The sequence below is a fragment of the Trichosurus vulpecula genome, chromosome 1 (genome assembly GCF_011100635.1).
Source record: "Trichosurus vulpecula isolate mTriVul1 chromosome 1, mTriVul1.pri, whole genome shotgun sequence".
Classification (NCBI taxonomy): domain Eukaryota; kingdom Metazoa; phylum Chordata; class Mammalia; order Diprotodontia; family Phalangeridae; genus Trichosurus; species Trichosurus vulpecula.
Window position 1 is genome coordinate 552987367 of NC_050573.1, and position 18847 is coordinate 553006213.

General features: G+C 36.4%; 1 protein-coding gene across 1 annotated transcript in view; it reads left to right on the plus strand.

Moving 5' to 3' along the window:
- SMG1 (SMG1 nonsense mediated mRNA decay associated PI3K related kinase) overlaps positions 1-17417 on the plus strand; it is a 122150-nt gene extending 104733 nt beyond the window's left edge. The window contains exons 52-63 of the mRNA XM_036741710.1: positions 1380-1530; positions 1641-1830; positions 2047-2516; positions 2974-3111; positions 4071-4223; positions 7151-7330; positions 7683-7910; positions 8846-9057; positions 9251-9357; positions 9718-9897; positions 9995-10101; positions 12863-17417. Of these exons, the coding sequence (XP_036597605.1) occupies positions 1380-1530; positions 1641-1830; positions 2047-2516; positions 2974-3111; positions 4071-4223; positions 7151-7330; positions 7683-7910; positions 8846-9057; positions 9251-9357; positions 9718-9897; positions 9995-10101; positions 12863-12940 (2194 nt within the window). The 3' untranslated portion in view covers positions 12941-17417. The remainder of the gene's footprint in view (positions 1-1379; positions 1531-1640; positions 1831-2046; positions 2517-2973; positions 3112-4070; positions 4224-7150; positions 7331-7682; positions 7911-8845; positions 9058-9250; positions 9358-9717; positions 9898-9994; positions 10102-12862) is intronic.
- The last annotated feature ends 1430 nt before the right edge of the window (positions 17418-18847 follow it).

The following is an 18847-nucleotide window of genomic DNA, read 5'->3' on the forward strand; positions in this document are numbered from 1 at the left end:
TTGAATTTGTTTCGGATTCTTTTCCTGTCCAGTCAGTTCCACTGATCTAATTTTCAGTTTTTAAAACTAGTACCAAATAGTTTGCTGTTTTGTGGTATAATTTCTTAATTCATATTGCTTTTTTCATTTTTCCTTTTGAGAGTCTAGATCTTTTATGCACAGCCCCTGTTCTAGTTTTCAGAGTAATCCTCTAATGCCAGCACCGATTGCTTTGTATTTTGCTTGAATTACTAGAGCAAAAGAATATTATTTCTTTTCTACTCATCTTAAAGAAGACTTTAGGCTTCCCTGCCCTGACTACATCACAAAACAAAATAAATTGTATCTTTTCCCACTAGTTTTAGCTGGAAGAAGAAAGGATTTGAGGGCAGAGTGTGCCCTCAAATTCATGCTTATCAAATCTGGTACTTGTCTCTTGGACAGGGATAAACTGGCAAATTTAGGGTAAAATTGAACTTCAAGATCTTCACAGATGTCCCCTAATAAAATAGCATGTATGAAAGACATTCATTCATTAGAGCAGTAGTTAATTTTTAAACAGAGGTGCCTTCTTCGTTTTTTCCCCCTCACCACTCCCCCAAAATACATGTACCATATTAAGTGGTAAGAATGGGTTTTTTTAATGTTGACAATTTACTGGCATATATCATTTGCTGCTGTTATTTGGGTAATTTTTTCATGTGCCTTGCACACAGCAAGCTCTCAGTATTCTGGAATACATTGATTACAGCAGTTTTTACAACTCCTCAATTAAGAATTTTAGGCATAAAATGGGCTTTTCATAGCTTTTTTCAAAATGGTGGTATTTACTTTATTGGCTTTGCTTTTCTGTACAAATGATGTTTCAAATCTATAGTTAGCAATCACCTGAGAAACAAATAGCTATACTACATAAAAGGTCATCTGGAGGAAGTAGATTCCTTCTCACTAACAGTTTTCCCCTGAAGGCAAAATGACTGATAATTAAACTGTTTAGGTACAGGCTGAACTAGCTGTCCTCTCAGGCCCCTTCAGACTTTGCTTCTGTAAAACTCAAGGCAGGTGGCACACTCCATTCTAAGTCAGTGAGATAGCAGAATCCAGCCTGGCTTTTTTTATCCTAGAAAATCATTTTGAAACAAGTGTTTAGTAAGTGCCTCATATGTGCCGGGAGCTGTTCTAGGAATTGAGGACATAAACACAGAGATGAAACAGTCTCTGTTTTCAAGGAGCTTACATTCTATCCTGTATATACTTAGTGTCTGGTTGGATGGTTTCTTCTCTAATTGTGAAGGTATAAGTGAAATAAGTTCTTTGATGAAATTTAATCAGTTTCTGCTTTGGCTGAGTGAATATTACAGTAAAGGTCCCTGAGCTGTTTTACTTTCTCTTTTAATCAGGATACTGCATGCTCAGTATGGTGAATTGATTCAACCAAGAAATGGTTCAGTTGATGAAACCCCCAAAATGTCAGCTGGTCAAATGCTTTTAGTTGCTTTTGATGGAATGTTTGCCCAAGTTGAAACTGCTTTTGGCTTATTAATTGAAAAGGTAAGTGTTAACTTTATTTTAGGAATAAGATATATGCAGCAAACATTTGAGTGAATGAATGTGCAGGGAAAATGGAATGAAATATATATTTATATATTTTTAATTGACAGTTAAATAAGATGGAAATACCAGTAGCTTGGCGTAAGATTGACATTATAAGGGAAGCCAGGAGTACACAAGTTAATTTTTTTGATGATGATAATCACCGCCAAGTACTAGAAGAAATTTTCTTTTTAAAACGATTGCAGACAATTAAAGAATTCTTCAGACTCTGTGGTACTTTTTCGAAAACATTGTCAGGTAAATATTTCCTATGTGTAAAATATTGTTGAACTTGGTTGTGTCCTAATAATAAACCCTGTTTGTTGTAGGTATGTGGGTTTGGTTTATTGTGAAGTTTCATTTAGTATTTTATATGACCAGCCATCTATTTTATTTTCTATTGATTTTTTTGGCCGCTGTTTTATCCTTGACATTGGACTTTCTCTCATTCAATAGAATATTTTTCTTTTTTAGGGTCAAGTTCACTTGAAGACCAGAATACTGTAAATGGACCTGTACAGATTGTCAATGTAAAAACACTTTTCAGAAACTCTTGTTTTAGTGAAGACCAAATGGCAAAGCCAATAAAGGCATTTACAGCAGACTTTGTGAGACAGTTATTAATTGGACTCCCAAATCAGGCCTTGGGACTTACCCTTTGCAGTTTCATCAGTGCTCTAGGTGTAGATATAATTGCTCAAGTAGAAGCAAAAGACTTCGGCGCTGAAAGCAAAGTTTCAGTCGATGATTTGTGTAAGAAAGCAGTGGAACATAACATCCAAATTGGGAAGTTTTCTCAGCTGGTTATGAACAGGGCAACAGTACTAGCCAGTTCATACGACACTGCTTGGAAGAAACATGACTTAGTTCGAAGACTAGAAACTAGTATTTCATCTTGTAAGACAAGCCTCCAGAGAGTGCAGCTGCATATTGCCATGTTTCAGGTAAATCACATTAGATTCTAAAGTTTCATATAAACAATACTTCAGAAAAATTAATCATTTCCTCCTGCTTTTGGTAATTTGGACTAATTTTCCCAAAATAAATGGCACAAAATTTAAGCCAACAGTTCAAAAGAAAGTACGATGAATCTTGTCATAATTTGTTTCATTAAGGCCTATTATTGTACATTATCAGCGTTCACTTTGGCTCATAAGATGGCTCACTTGTTTTGAAGTTTTAGTTTAGCCATCCAGACATCGTCAGTGCTGTTTTGAGCTTCATAGACTCGAAACCTGTCAAGGATCCTGCCTTATCCTCAGTTTGCATCTTTAGAGATTTGTGCATCTAAGATATATTGAGTCATTTCACTCGGTGCAGCCACCATGAGTATTGTTTAAAACAGTTTTTACAAGGATTGCCCGTTAACTATAAATTCCGATTTTTCCTTCCCTGAAATAGTGGCAGCATGAAGATCTTCTTATTAGTCGACCACAGGCCATGTCAGTTACACCTCCACCTCGTTCTGCTATTTTAACCAGCATGAAAAAGAAACTCCATACACTCAGTCAGATCGAAACTTCAATTGCAGCAGTGCAGGTACGTTGTTCCAGCCTTCACGTTCTTTCTTTAGGTTATCTAAACATAGTATTTTCACCCATGACTAAATGAGTGTTGAAGCATATCAGCAAGTGGATATCCCATTTACCAAGTAAGTATAACAGATAATTAAATTTTTCCATTGTGTTGTTGAACTCTCTTCATGTGTAAATTTTGACCATAGGAGAGTACCAGATTGCTTGTTTATGTTCTTGGGGAAGTCTGTAAACTGCCAACCTTAAATGAAATCCTTGTGATCTGAAAGACTTCATGTACATGGCAAAATGTGAAATTCCTAGAACAAAATTGTTTTTGATGAAATTTTCTTTGAATTCTAAGCATTTGTTTTGTGTGGCTTATTTTTAAATTATATGTGAGGTTTGGGCACTTATTTCCCAAGTTTTATAGATAAGGAAATTGACTAAGGTTGACTCACTATTTTTAAATAGGAATTTTAAGGCTGTGATTTAAGAGCGAATACATGCTGTCTTCTGAGCTGATGCAGTAACTCTACTGCTCCTCTGCTGTTTCCTTTAGTAATCACACCTTTCCTCAGTTATCTTTTATTCCTCCTCTCCCTCACTTCTTATATCTAATTAATCACCATATCCTTTCGATTTTTCTTTTGCAATATCTCCTGCATCTTTCCCATTGCACTTCTATTCTGTAGGTCCTCATCACCACCAACTCAGACTAAAGAAACCAATTATATTGAAACAATTATCAGAAATACTTTGGAGAGTGTATTTCAGAGTTCACAGACTGGTTAGGACTCCAGTCTAAACTTTGTATCATCCTAAGCAGGTAGCACAATATTCCACACAGAGTTACATAATAAATGTTTGTTGATAAACTTTTTTTTTTTTGCATATTCTGTGTGGTGTCCTGTATTGGTACTGTTGAGATTGAATAGTTGTATTGGTATTTTAGAAAGAAGCCACTTTTTTTTTAATTTCCAGGAGAAATTAGCAGCACTTGAAGCCAGTATTGAACAGCGTTTGAAATGGGCGGGAGGGGCCAATCCTGCACTGGCCCCAGTCTTGCAAGATTTTGAAGCAACAATTGCTGAAAGAAGGAATCTTGTCCTAAAAGAAAGCCAAAGAGCGAGTCAGGTGTGTTAAATTGCATTTTGTCTGTATCCCGCTGTGATACTTGAGAAGCTTCCTATTTGTTATGTAACTTAAAAGTCTTTTGGGCTTATTGTCCTGTCCTGCCCCTGTCTCTGGCAAGTAAACCCATCTCCCCCAGGCATCTGAAAGTGGAGCTAGTAAACATTTAGCTTGTAAGAACACACTGTCAAAACTTACCAATGAAAGATAGTCCTCACCCTGCTAAAAGTCAGTAGATTAGAGCCATTCCCCCTCCTAAGGTTCTAATTAGAGGAAGCTACAATTTTAACTAATTCATTATCAGGTTACAACCAGTAATCACAAATATAATGCATATTTAATAAGTAAATGCAAACTTTTGCAATATTGGGAGTATTCTTTTTCTCTAATAGAGCCATTCTATTTGTATCATACTATAATGACAGCACCCCAATCAACAAGCATTAATTAAGAACCTGCTGTGTGCCAGGCACTATACTAAGCACCGGGATACAAAGAAAGGCCAAAAAGCAAAGCTCCTAGTCTCTGCTGAGGACCTTACAACCTGCTGAAGGAGACACACCCTTTTACTCGCTCACTCGAGCACACACATGTATATAAATATGTACAGGATAAAATGGGGAATCTCAGAGGGAATGTACTAAAATGTTTACTATCTGCTTTCTTTGGTTTATTTCACAGATCATTCCAGATTTCCTTATATTTCTCACATGTTACAGACTTAATTTCATTAGTAGGTTTACATTAATATGCTACAGTTTGTCTATTCTCCAATTGTTAGATATTTAAGTTGTTATTAAACAGCTTTGATCAGAGAGCTTTTTTCTCCCTTTATAAATGGTCTGTTTCTAGTTGCATAATTACTGAGTCAAAGGGTAAAATTTTTTAAAATAACTCAGTGTCTTGCCAAATTGTTCAGCAAAAATTAACCTCTAACATAAGAGTGTTCATTTTTTGTCTGAAATCCCTTAAATTTGACATGTTCTTATCAGTCTTTGTCAGTGTTGTTGTATGGGTGAGGGTAGTACTTCAGAGTTTTGTTTATATCTTTTGCCTACTTATCTTATAGAAACTAAACACCTCATTTAAATCTGTTTCATGTTTATTTTTTTCTGTTATATTTGTGGCCTGGATTTTCCCTAAATTTCACTGCTTGATTGTACAGGATGTTTTATTTTATGTAATTAAAGCTGCCTACTTTGTTTCCTGCTGTAATTATTTGAATTTGTTCAATAGATGAAAATGTATCTCCTTTCCACAGGTGAGATAGATTCCATTTTCTTTCTGGTTCCTTTTTTTGGCATATGATTCATTTAAAATTTTTGCCTATCTTATCTAATCCAGTATTTCAGCAGTATATATATGAAATAAATCTTTTCCCCAGCTTTAGTTTACTGTAGTATTATCAAATGCTTATCCTCATGGGTGTCTCCTTTTTTAAGGTTTATTTTTAAATGCTTTATTTTAAAAAAAATTTTTTTTGAACTTAAACACCAAGTAATATGAGCATTTCCATATACAACGTAGAATTGAAAAAGGATGGTGCATGAAATTGTGCTCTGATACATAGTTTTTTTGGTTCTATTTCTGGAATCTGTATTCTCTTTCATTGTGTGCATATTTTTGCTCTCAGACACTCTCTCTCTCCTCTCTCTCTCCAACCCCCCCCCCCCTTTCCTCTCTCTCTCTTTTTTCCTCTCTTCTGTTTTATATAGTACCAGGCAATTTTGATGGTTATGGAAACACACACACATAACAATTTTAAGTCAGGAAGGTCAAACCCAACTCTTATCTCAGTGTTCCTCTTGATATTCTTTACAGTATATATTCAACAACAGGCAAAACTATATAGTCTAATTGAATACAAAGGTAGAAATTTTGTTTGATGGTGAATTATATCTATATAAATAGCAACTTGCATAGAAGATGTCTACAGTTAAAGCAAGCAAGGGGACCTTTCTCCTGCTCCACTTTAGCCCCTGTGGGCATTTGGAGAAGTAGACTTTTATCTCTCCCCTAATTGGCTTTAAAATCCAGTCTTCTCTGACAGGGATTTATCATGAACCAAACTGCCCCAGCTAGCATTTGGACCAGTAAGGTCATAGTGGTAGACTTTGGATTGAAGAAGACAAGGCTAGGAAAAAGTATTAGAGCATTAAAAATAGAAATAGAAGATTATGCGGTTAATGGAAGATCAGAATTCAGATCACCTTGAAGCATGGTGCTTCCTCTCTCTGGCCTCAGTGTGCTCATTTATAAAACGAGGAGTTTGGACTAGTTGACCTTTAGGGACCCTTTCCACCCCTAAGTCTATGATTTTGTGAATTTTTGCTCTAAGAAATGACCTTTCATTTCAAAAGATTATTTACAGGCACTAAAAATTTTACAAAAACCTGTCAGACATAAAATATTTAACTCCTTTGAACTTATTTGGAATGATCACCAATTCTAAATTTTCCTGTTTAATGAGAATGTTAAAGAAATTGGAGATGAGCTGGTGATTATCAGCTAGAACACTTTTCTCAGTTTTGTTCAGTTGTTTTCAGTGGTGTCTAATTTTTTGCAATCCATTTGGGTTTTTCTTGGCAAAGATACTGGAGTGGTTTGCCATTTCCTTTTTCAACTCTTTTTACAAATGAAGAAACGTAGGCAATCAGGGTTAAATAACTCACCCAGAGTCACATGGCCAGTAAGTGTGTGGGGCCAGATTTTAATTTGGGTCATCCTGATTCTAGGCCTGGTGCTCTATCTATCCACAGTGCCACCTTTTTGCCCATTCTTCTCTCAATAGCTTCTACCTACACAACTAAATATTTCTGTGGTATTTCTCCTTTAGAAGTGAGATTCTTTTAAAAGGTGAAATTGAGATTCTAACTTTAGGTAATTCAGACTTTTGTTTTAAATCTTGTTTTTTTTTTTTTGCTTCATAGGTAACTTTCCTCTGCAGCAATATTATCCATTTTGAAAGTTTAAGAACTAGAACTGCAGAAGCCTTAAACCTGGATGCTTCATTATTTGAACTTATCAAACGCTGTCAGCAAATGTGTTCATTTGCCTCACAGTTTAACAGTTCTGTTTCTGAGTTAGAGCTTCGTTTACTACAAAGAGTGGTAAGTCTTGGAGTTTAAGAAAGAAAAAATGAACTCTATAAAAGCTGTATTCCCAAGTTAATTGACTAATTGTTGGAGCCACAAGTTTTGCTATTTCCAATTAGATATGTTATAAATTATGTATTCCTATATGTAGATCTGTTTTTTAATACACCAAGTGGTAAATTTCAATATTACAAAGTCTGACAGTGTTAGCGGGCTATCTAATGTGTAATTAGATAGTCCTAATCTTGTAGCATTTGGACAGTGTAACCAACATAGTGCAATTAGACAGTTGTTAAAATTGTGTTTTAATTATGACAATCAGTGACATGTTTATTTCAATTGATTCTTAAAAGAATTTTTTTTTTAGGGTACTAATCTTGAACATGCTATTGGCAGCTCTGAGTGGCTTTTATCAGCACACAACCAACTGAGTCAGGACATGTCTACTCAAAGGGTGGTTCAGACAGAGAAAGAGCAACAGGTAGAAACTGTCTGTGAAACAATCCAGAACTTGGTTGATAATATTAAGACAGTTCTCACTGGTCACAACAGGCAACTTGGAGATGTCAAGCATCTACTAAAAGCAATGGCCAAGGTAAGACTGAAGACATGATATCGGAGTTTGGGGATTTTAAAACAGTACCTATGCCATATTTTAAATAAACTTTGTTGCAGAAACATTTCTTTTTGTGTGAAGTGTTAAATTAACTCTTTTTGAAGACTTTAATGTTTAATATTTTTTTCTCCTTTTGTGGCATGGAGGAATACTAAAATACCATACCAGTAAGTAACATAGAACAGATTTTAGAAGATTAATGGGGTCAGAAAGCTTAAGAGATGATCTAGTTCCATTCATCAGCTATGTTTTTCATGACTTTATATGTAAATGGGTATCATATTGCTTGTCTTCTTAATGGTGGAGGAGGGGTTAAAGAGAGGGGGAGAATTTGGAACTTAAAATTTTTAAAAAATGAATGTCATTTAGGATGTTTAAAAAAGGATCTGTTAAGAGTGCCAGTGGAAATTGAATGGTGTTTGTTGTTCAGTCGTTTTCAATTTGTCTGTGATTGGTCATGATGCAATTTGAGGTTTTCTTGGCAAAAATACCGGGGTGGTTTGCCATTTCTTTATCCAGCTCATTCTACAGATGAAGAAACTGAGGTAAACAAGGTTAAGTGACTTACCCAGGGTCCTGCAGCTAGTAACTGTTTGAGGCTAGATTTGAACTCAGGAAGATGAATCTTCCTGACTCCAGGCCTAGCACTTTATCCCCTCTGTTAGCTAGCTACACTTGAATGGAGTTTATATCGCTAAATTGTTGCATTTTGTGTTGTATTTTTAAGTAAATTTTTTTGTTCACTGATAGAAATAACTTTTAAGCCATCTCCTGGATTGTAAAAGTTACTTCCTTAATTAACTCTTTTTAGATAAAAATAAAATTTTAAGAGATGCACTACTTTTTATTAAGATGTATAAGAAAAAGATTCTCTAATAGCAAGATAGAAATATTTCTTAATGTTTTCATTCCAGGATGAAGAAGCTGCACTGGCGGATGGTGACGATATTCCTTATGAAAACAGTGTCAGGCAGTTCTTAGGGGAATACAAGTCATGGCAAGACAACATTCAGACAGTGTTGTTTACATTAGTACAAGCTATGGGTCAAGTGCGCAGTCAGGAGCATGTTGAAATGCTGCAGGAAATAACTCCCACCTTGAAAGATCTGAAGACACAAAGTCAGAGGTAAGACAGTTTCTCAGTGACTGATCAAAGTGAAACTGTAAGCAAACCTTAAATAATTTATCTGGTCCTTTAAATTCAAATTAAAGCATTTTTGCTGCATCAAAATATCTTCTAAATAATTTTGGAATTTTCCATATTTAATTCTTGCTTTAAAAATAGATTTTATGAATGTGCATTTATTTTTATCTTTCAGCATCTACAATAATCTAGTGAGTTTTGCATCACCCCTAGTCACAGATGCAACAAATGAATGTTCAAGTCCAACATCATCTGCTCCCTATCAGCCAACCTTTGCTGCAGGTTTGTGGTTGGAGGAAAAGGGGGGAGAAAAAAGCTGGAATCGGATGTTTTAAATAAGAACTTGTGTAAATATGTTTTCTAGATAGTAATGTAGCAAGTTTGCATGATATACTATGTGATACTCTTATTTAACCCTTTGTAGGAAAAGGAATTCTTCCAAAACAGGCAGCCAAACCAATTTTAAAAATAGTCAATTAAGTGTGAAAATAATTCATGCCAAAGAAACTTTTTAAAATTTAGAATGAAATTGTATTAATGATAGGGAATGGAAGGACGTTGAGGCCAAATTTCTCAGTTTATATCAACTGAAGATTTTTGTTCCTTCCATTTAAATAGTAATATCAACTCTCATCTTTATAGCAGTACGAAGCAACACTGGCCAGAAGACTCAGCCTGAAGTTATGTCACAGAATGCAAGAAAAGCGATTCAGAAAAATCTTGCTACATCAGCAGATACTCCACCGAGCACAGCCCCAGGAACAGGCAAGAGTGTTGCTTGTAGTCCTAAAAAGGCAGTCAGAGATCCTAAGACTGGAAAAGGTAATTAGTTACATTGAAGTTGTCTTTTGGTGTACTTTAATTCTCTATGTTTTAAAAAAGGTGGTTTGAATATTTGCGATTTCATTTCTTTTTTTAGCTGTGCAGGAAAGAAACTCATACGCAGTGAGTGTGTGGAAGAGGGTCAAAGCCAAGTTAGAGGGCCGAGATGTCGATCCTAACAGAAGGATGTCTGTTGCTGAACAGGTGACTCTTAAAAATAAGCAAAAATGTGGAACTAGAAATTGTTATATTGCTGGAAAAAAACAGTTTTGTGTCTCCAGTCCAAGAAGTATTTATTGAGCACCTATTTAAGTCACAGAACTAGTATCAAAGGTCTAAAAGCAGTTGACATTTCAGGTTCTGGAGTGTTCTGAATGTTCTAAATCAATATGATTTTTAACTGTCTGCCTCACAGTGATGAAAAAGGCAAAGGTGTTTCATTGGTACATCTCCTTTTGAGTACCTTCCTCAGCTGTTGGTTGAACACCTGGAGTGATGATTGCTACTTTGAGGACCTGGTGTCCATTTCACTTGCCACCTAATCCCACTAGACAGAAATTCATATTGTGGCAGATCACTCAAGTATGAAGTGTTTCCTTGTTGGTCTTTTAAAAGTAGCAGTATGTGGGGGTTAGACACCGAGCCCAGTGGCACAGTGATTGTATGTTGCACAGCAGGCTGCTGAATAGGATTATCATATATTATACTGTGCCAACTTGCCACGAATTGGATGTTCTGTGTACTTATTTTCTCAGATTTATTTTTATTCTAAAAACAACAGTTCTTCAGACATCATGGTGAACGTACCTGTGTATAGAGGCAGCAAGAAAGAACAGTGGTTTTTCAGTCAGCAGATCTGGATTCTAATTCTGCCTCTGATCTTACTATGTAATGTGACTTTGAGCAGGTCATCTAACCTCCTTGGGGCCTCAGGTTCATCACCCATAAAACAAGTGGACTAGATATTCTGAAGTGTACTTCCAGCTCTAGATCTAGGATCCTAGAAGGGTATTTTTAAGGGTTTAGTCATTTAGTGAAAGTTCTTGGCAGGTAGTAGGGAGATAACAGTATGGTGTGATGGAAAGAGCACTGGATTTCAAGGGAAGACTTAGGGTTGAATTCTGGCTCTGCTGCTATTTCTGTTTCTGAAGGTTTGTGGCCAGGCTGGTTGTCATGAGTCCTAAACAAACTTCTAGAACCGGGATCTTTATAGTACTGAAAAGGGGGGAGGGGTGCACGAGTGGGTTTTGATGCAAGCTCAGGTCATGTCCTTGCAACTTCTAGTGCAACCTCACTGCACTAGCATGGCAAGTGGGGGAGGGGTGCTGAGTGACCTCAGGGTCAATGATTATCAGTTCCTGGGGTTTGCCTTTTTTTTTTTTAACCATTCCTTTGGATTCTGGTTGTCCTAGATCATAGAGACAGCTGAAATTGCTTTATCTTTGAAGCATAACTTTGGTTTTTGAGAGATTGTGGGGATCAGAGAAAATGTCTAGACCACCATCTTGTTGCTGCCAGGACCCATAAGTTCAAGAATAGTTATCTTGAAATACTCATCACAAAGCATTATAGGATTATGCTTATTAAAATTTTAAATACAGCATGCTTTTTTAATAAAAAAAAAATAGAGAGTAAGGGAGAAACTATCAACAGTGTTCATTATTTCAAAGATAATTTTTACATTATTCATTTCTAGAAATCCTTAACCTCTCCTCCCTCAAATTGAGGTCTCAATACCTCATACCTCAGCTATTCCAGTAGCATTCTTGTTGATCTTCCTGCCTGAAGTCTTTCCCCATAGTAGTCCGTCTTCTACTCAGTTGCCAAAGTGGTCTTCCTAAAACACAGATCTGACCATTTCATTCTGCTACTCAGTAAATTCCACTAGCCCACCCTGTTGCCTCCACTATCAAACATAAAATCAAAACTCTTAATTTAGCTTTTAGAGCCCTTCACAATATAGCTTCTTCCTACCTTTCCATTTGTCTTATAATTTACTTCTTTCCACATACCCTGATCAGTATCACTGGCCGACTTGCTGATCCTTAAACTGGGCTCTCCATTTCCTGACTCTGTTCTACTTTCACTGGCTGTCAGAAACCTCCCAGTGTCTCAATAGACTGTGCTTTACACATCTCCCAACACACTGGGGAATATCTATCCAGCTCTTATAGAGGTTCTTGTTTTTCCCCAACTTGTCCAACAGAAAGAGGGTGTTTCCACCTACATATCTCGAGATTGTCTACAAGTCGTAATGGAAGTTGTAATGTGAATAAGAGGGTTTCTTTAAGTTTTCTCTTGGAATAGTTAATGTATCATTTTTACAAAAGAAAAAAATTAAGGAGCTTGGAGAGGATTTAGTGTGTACTTAGCTTTTTAGAGATATCTTTGACTATGAGAGAATGCTATAGCATCCCATCTCAGTGATTTATAATTTAAGGAATTAGACATTCTTATTATAACTTTTTATACAGATATGCTTTTTCCACATTGTTCGTATGTGGACCTTGCCCTATTTGCTTTACATTCATAAGATCATAAGTTTAAAATTCAAAAGCCCTCAAAGATCACTAATCCAACCCTCGAATTCTACACATAAGGAACCTGAGGCCCAGAAAAGTTAAGGGACTTACCCAGTATTATACAGGTGGTAAACTGCAGACTTGTGGACTAGAACCTAGGTTCTGACTCCAAATGCAATGTACCAGAAGCACACCTTTAACAACATATTCAGGATTTTAAACCTGTGTTGCATAGTGTGAGGATTCCTCTTAGAATTCATTCTTCCTAAGGAGTTTGCCTTATAATTTTTAAATATATCCATTGCTCTTGCAAGTTTTAGATAAGTCATCTAAACTGCTGCCTCATTTGGGAATCACAACCAACTTTTCATCTCTACTCCCAAACGAGTTTTACCTATTTTGAAAATTGTTATAGTTTTAAATTTTTTTGCTTTGTTTTACAGGTTGACTATGTGATTAAGGAAGCAACTAATCTAGATAACTTGGCTCAGCTGTATGAAGGTTGGACAGCCTGGGTATGAATGGGAAAACTGCAGATCAGTCTGGTTAAGCGAGGTCAGACATCTACCAGAATCAACTCGGCCTCAGGCATCCATAGCCACACCACAGTCGGTGGTGGTGCATACTGGGGCTTAATCTGAGGAAACCTAGGAAATCTCGGTGCACTAGGAAGTGAATCCTGCAAGATAGCTGCACTCAGGGATACACTAAACACAATGGTCTGCAACCCCAGGGTCAAGGGTGAAAGTTCACCGCCTGAACACCACGATTGTCTTTCTGCTACGGAACAGCTGCAAACGTGTCAGGAGGTTAGCTGCAGAAAGAAATCCGAATGCTACAGAGTGCAGAGTGATTTGGAACTCCATTCCACCTGACCCTGTGTGTACAATCCAGGAAATACCAAAGCCCGTTCAAAGAGAAACAGAAAACTGGGGCCATGAAGAAATCACAGCAAAGGAAGATTTGATGCGTTCAGATTCTTGTGTTACACTTGTTGTGTGGTAGCAGTACTGGTTGGGTTGACCAGTAAGTTTGGAAAAAAAAAAAAGGCTACGCACTATGAACTTCAGAAACGGACTGAAAGCAGAGAGCTGTATAACAGATACACTGCAGTGGAAGAACTTCTGAAATGAAGAAAAAGTCTGGGTTTCCCCCTTCCCCCTGTCTTTTCCTTGCTCCTCCTTTCCCTGTCCCACCCCCCCCCTCCCCTGCCCATCCTACTCCTTCCCCTTTTGCCTAGTCTAGTAGATTAGCCATATTTCAAATAAACTTTTATTTCAATCCTTGTATTTCACGTACTTCAGTCTCAATATTGTTAACCTAGATTCTTTTTGATAAATGGACATTTCTCCAAAAGCACTGAAAACATTGAAAATTCAAGGATTACTTAAAGGTTGAATGATCACATACAAAATGTAATTCTGGTTAAGTCATTTCTGTGATTCTATCATGTACAGTTTCCCAAATTGTCACTGTGCATTTAAAGGTAATTAATCTAAAAGGCGTTTGATTTAATGTATACTTCTCTCTGCTGTTGCAGAGTAAGTAGGGGGGGTGGTAGGGGTGAGTCATTCAGAATTTCCCCACAAAGCTCATTCTACCTTGATTGCTGTAGTTTCTTTCATAAAAGAGTAGCCAATCCAATGTAATCTTTTACCTTTTTTAAAAACCAGGATAGAATATCTAGTAGAGTTTTACATTGTTGATGACAGATGAACAATAAAGTGATGTTCTGGTGGAGGTAGAGTGATATGTTCTTTTAATTCAGTTTCCTCATTTGATACTTTTAATTTGCAAAATTAAAATTCTTTAGTTCATGTGGTGTATTAGGACTTTTTCATGTAACACTAGTAAGAGGAACCACCAACATTTTGTTCAGTTAAATATTAAAGTTTTAGTGTGTGAAGTATTTTACTTTATATAGCATGATTTTGATAGATTCAGTAATACATGACAGTGAACTCATGATCAAGGTTTCCTTAAATTTAGCATTGCATTTTAATACTGAAGTCTTATTCAGTAAACCAGAATCCTGGCCAGAATAGGAATTTTCAAATCACGTCTTAATGAAAGCAAAACAAGATTAAAACCTGACCTCCAGAACAGTTTTCAAATTCTTGGTAAATTTTTGGACAGAGTTCACTTTCCAATTTTCACAAATTCGAAGTGTTAAGAAAAATTCCATATACTTAGTAGCTTTTTGTATTTTCTGATTGTTTCATTACTCTTATTTGATTCCCATGAGATAATGCATTTCATTATAGATGCCTTAACACTTTGCTGTGTATTGCAAGAAAGATGGCATTTGAATATCCCTGTGCCTAACAAAAGATCCTGTCACAATTTTTTACTTTGTTTATGGTGAACCTTATTTTAATAAAATGTAAGCTGGAATAGTAATGCCATAATGCATTTTGCATGCTGCTGTTTTCTAGAAGCTGTGAGAATTTATTTCATCTCACATGGACCTCCTAGTATCCAAAAATGAAGCTGCTTTTTCTTTGTGTTATCGAAATGAAAAAATATCCCTGCTTTTTTTTTTTTAAGCATAACAAGCCCAAATCAGCTCCTAGGTGTAGTATTCAGAAATGGCTTCTTGTTTAGTTAAGAAAGGTTAATAGAAAATTCCAAGACATATCAGACTTCACAGGTGCCTTGGCACTTTATCCCAGCTAATACAGTGAAACACCTTTACTATGAAAAATAGCACCCATACACATCTAGTAAATTACCCATGCATAACCTTTGACAAAATGGTCCTTTCAATGTTTGAGGTAACACCATCAAAACAAGAAATGTTTTGTTTTCCGAACATTAAATTGTGACTCCAAATGTATATTGACATTTATTGCATAGTAGCTTGATTTCCTCATGGAATTTAAATTGCAGTTTTAGATTGCTATAAGAATATTTACCAGTATCTTCAAGACATGCATAGGTTCAAGAGACACTGATGTTGTAGCAGATCAGATAGAGCTGTAGGTTTCATGTTAGTAAAATGTAAAGATAAAGCAGCTATGAAATCATAATTAGTAACAGACAAAATATGGAAAATAAAGTCATTTGGGTTTTTTTTTTTTAGCGATTCAGGTTGACAACGTCCAAGCAGCTATTTTTCTTTTCTCTCAAGGCTCAATTATCCTTAGTGTTATGAATGTTGTCTAAGTCATTGGAATTTTTGTTTTGAGAAATGTTTGCCTGATAAAGCTCTGGAGGTATACTAGTTTGTGAAGTACCTATAGCAGTTTCACTGGTCTGTTTAATGTGTCTGTCCCATTGTGTTCATGACCAGTTCTTATACAGCTTTCTTGATGGTTAGGTTATTTGGGTGACAGTATTAAGAGTCTCTAGATTTGATCTTATGGTCTTCATGCATAGTTTTCCTTTCTCTGTAGGGACTGAGAGTTTAGGTAGAACTGTTGATCCACTATCACAACCCAAGTCTTAAATTCTTTACTAGCTTTCAGATGCCAAAGTTTAAGACTGAAATTTAAGATAAAGAAAGTAATCTAGCACTCCCAATTAACCCTGTCTCTCCACCTTCTTGTTATACTCTAAATGGTTTTCCATTGTTGTGTTACCTGCATTGTAGGGGTTTTCTCCAGTGTTTGGTTGGTCAAATCTGTAAAATTTTAAGGAAAGAGCCATTTAAAATTTCTGATCAGGGCAGTGTGAGTACAGCCAAATATTAAGAGTTTTAAGTGCAATCTAAATACCTTCTTAAGTTATAGACAGTACTTTAATTCTGAGAATTCTTCCCCCTTCCACTTTCCTCAGCATTTATGTAATTATTTTTGAAGGTTACTTATTTGAGTAGCACCCAAACGGAACTGGTTCCTTTTCTGTGCTCTTCTTGGCAGTTTCCTTCCTTTGGGGACATAAACTACAATTCAGCCAATTTCTTCAAGCCTAATTGAGCTGCTCATTCAAACGAAAATGACAAATTATTTACTATTATCACCCTTAAATGTTTTTTACGTGAAATTAGATGAATATTAAAATCAGTGACCTTCCATTTCTCACTTGGCTTACACATTATCAATAAAACTAAATTAGGATATTTTATTTTCCTTAGGCTTTAAAGGTAGAATATTGTTAACATTCAGTGAAAGAGCGTGGCTTATGCTTTGATGTTTCCAGTTAGGAAAAAAAAAGACATGGTAGCTTATCTAGATAAGGTAAATTTTTTTTTCAAGAGATAGGATGGAAAAGAAATTTACCATACTATGAAGTTGTGTGGGTTTTGTTGCACTTTTCCTGCTCCTTAGACCCGTATTGGGAATAGCAACATTTCAATTTCATTAACAGACAAAAAGTGCAGAACACTTGGCCGAGGCCAAGAGAATCTCTCATTTAAAACAGTGGATTGTAAAACAAGCAGACTGTAGATCAATTGGTTTTCCGTACTCAATTGTGTGGGTTTATTAAGGAAAAACTGTTGTACTAATAATGTAAAAATGTAATGCAGTTGTTAGATGTATTTTCAAAAGTGGTGAATAGTAAAAGAATTGCATGTTGCTCAGAAATACAGAGTTGTGGAAAGATGCTTTGTTTTTATTTTTTTAAAAAAAACAGGCCAATTTAAATATAAGCGCATATTTTTACAACATTCAAACCTCAAATGTTTTGTTCAACAATTATACCCCTCATTACTTTTTTCTGGTGTGAAACACTTTTCTTTCTCTACCACTTGTAATGGTAATCAGAATATGTGACATGAATAATTTCTCCATTTACCATTATTATGAGGGCAAATAATTTAAAATGAATCTTCCTTTTCTTAACAGAACTGTATAAAAGGAAGTGGTTGCTCTGTACAAAGGTTGTATTGCCTCCCCAATGGAAATATTTTGTGAGTGTATCACACCAGCTTCCTGAAAATGTTAATAATGCATCTTTTGAAAAAAAAATTTACAAGCAAACTTTGTGCATACATTGCATAAATATGGCAAAGATTGTGTAAAATACCTTTTTCAAGAAATAAAGGTTTAAACTCAACCGGGCTAATGTTAAATTCTGAATTTATTGATCTAAGCAGACTACTAAAAATACTTTCTAGCCCTAACACTAAATATAAGTTACCTTCCTACAGCTCTATGATGTGTACAATTGTTTGTTACCCCCAACCAAGTTTTCTTAATTTTTAAAATGTTAAAAGATACATGTTTATCAAATTGGATAAAAGAATTATCACTTCAAAAGAAATTCAGTATGGTTGCAAAACTGAAAAATCATACAAGGAAGTTGTGGTTTCATGGGTCCAATTGAATGACTTCATTTTGAGAGTTTGGCTTTTTTTAAAAAATCCAACCATACTAGTTTCAAAATAAAGATTAATTAAAAATTTACCCAAGAGTGGGATGGATAGCTCATCAGCTTAATCTGCAAAGTCTGCTAGTGTTTGTCCTGTTATGATTTGGCACTTTTCAAAGTAAAAAAAAAAAAAGAACCTCCCATCCTTTTATTACAAAAGCCAAAAAAGGGCGTGGGGAAAGAATCTATGGTACGAAGCATGTATTTTAAGTAAAACACTGAATTTACTGAAGATCTAATCCATTTTTTTACTATTTAAAATTTGAACGTTATTAACAATCTGTTAATTTCACGGGTTTTTTTTTCCCCTTTCCTTAAAAAAAACCCCAAAGCCGTGCTGATGGGCAGCTTCAGTAGTAAAGGTGGGGAAAACTTGGTGAGGCTGTGACTATGGACTAAGTGCGCAGGAAGGCGCTGCAGTATGTATCATACCATAGGTGCCTATCATACCACCCTGCCTAAAGCATCTTCTTTTTTAGGATTTTCAAAATAAAAATCTATTCCTGCACTTCTGCGGGAGAGAGAAAAAGGTTTTCCACATCCATCATCATCCCACTTCATCCTCAAGACCCTTTATAGGAGCTCCCTTCAGTTGAGGGTATTCCACCTATTCCACTCCAGTGCTGCCCAACCACCTGCCGGTCAGTCTGGAGCTCTAACTGTCCCTCCAAAAAGGGCGTTTGTTGTCTACGCCAAACAAAGCACTGAGCGCCGGTCCACCACCGCGGTCTTTGAGGGACCGTGACGTAAAGCGCCGCTGTGCACCTGGGGACAAAGCTTTTACCTTCTAGGAAAGTTCACGGTTTGGCCGTTCTTTAGCGTGAGGACCCTCACAACCGTGCGGCCGGGCGATTCCGGTGGACGCCACACCGGATCAGGGATCGGGAAGACCCGAGTTCGAACACTGGCACGGGCCCTCCCCGCAGCTGTGATGGGGAGATACTCCTAAAGCCGCTTTCAGACTCTAAAGGGTCATTCATGCGAGGCCTAGTCCGTGTGACTCCGTTATCTAATGGGGCCTTTGCAGCAGCCGGGGATGGGGGCAAAGCCACATACGCTCGCCAGGGGTGTTACCGGGCAGACCCTTGGACTAACCCCAGCAAACGCTTGCACAA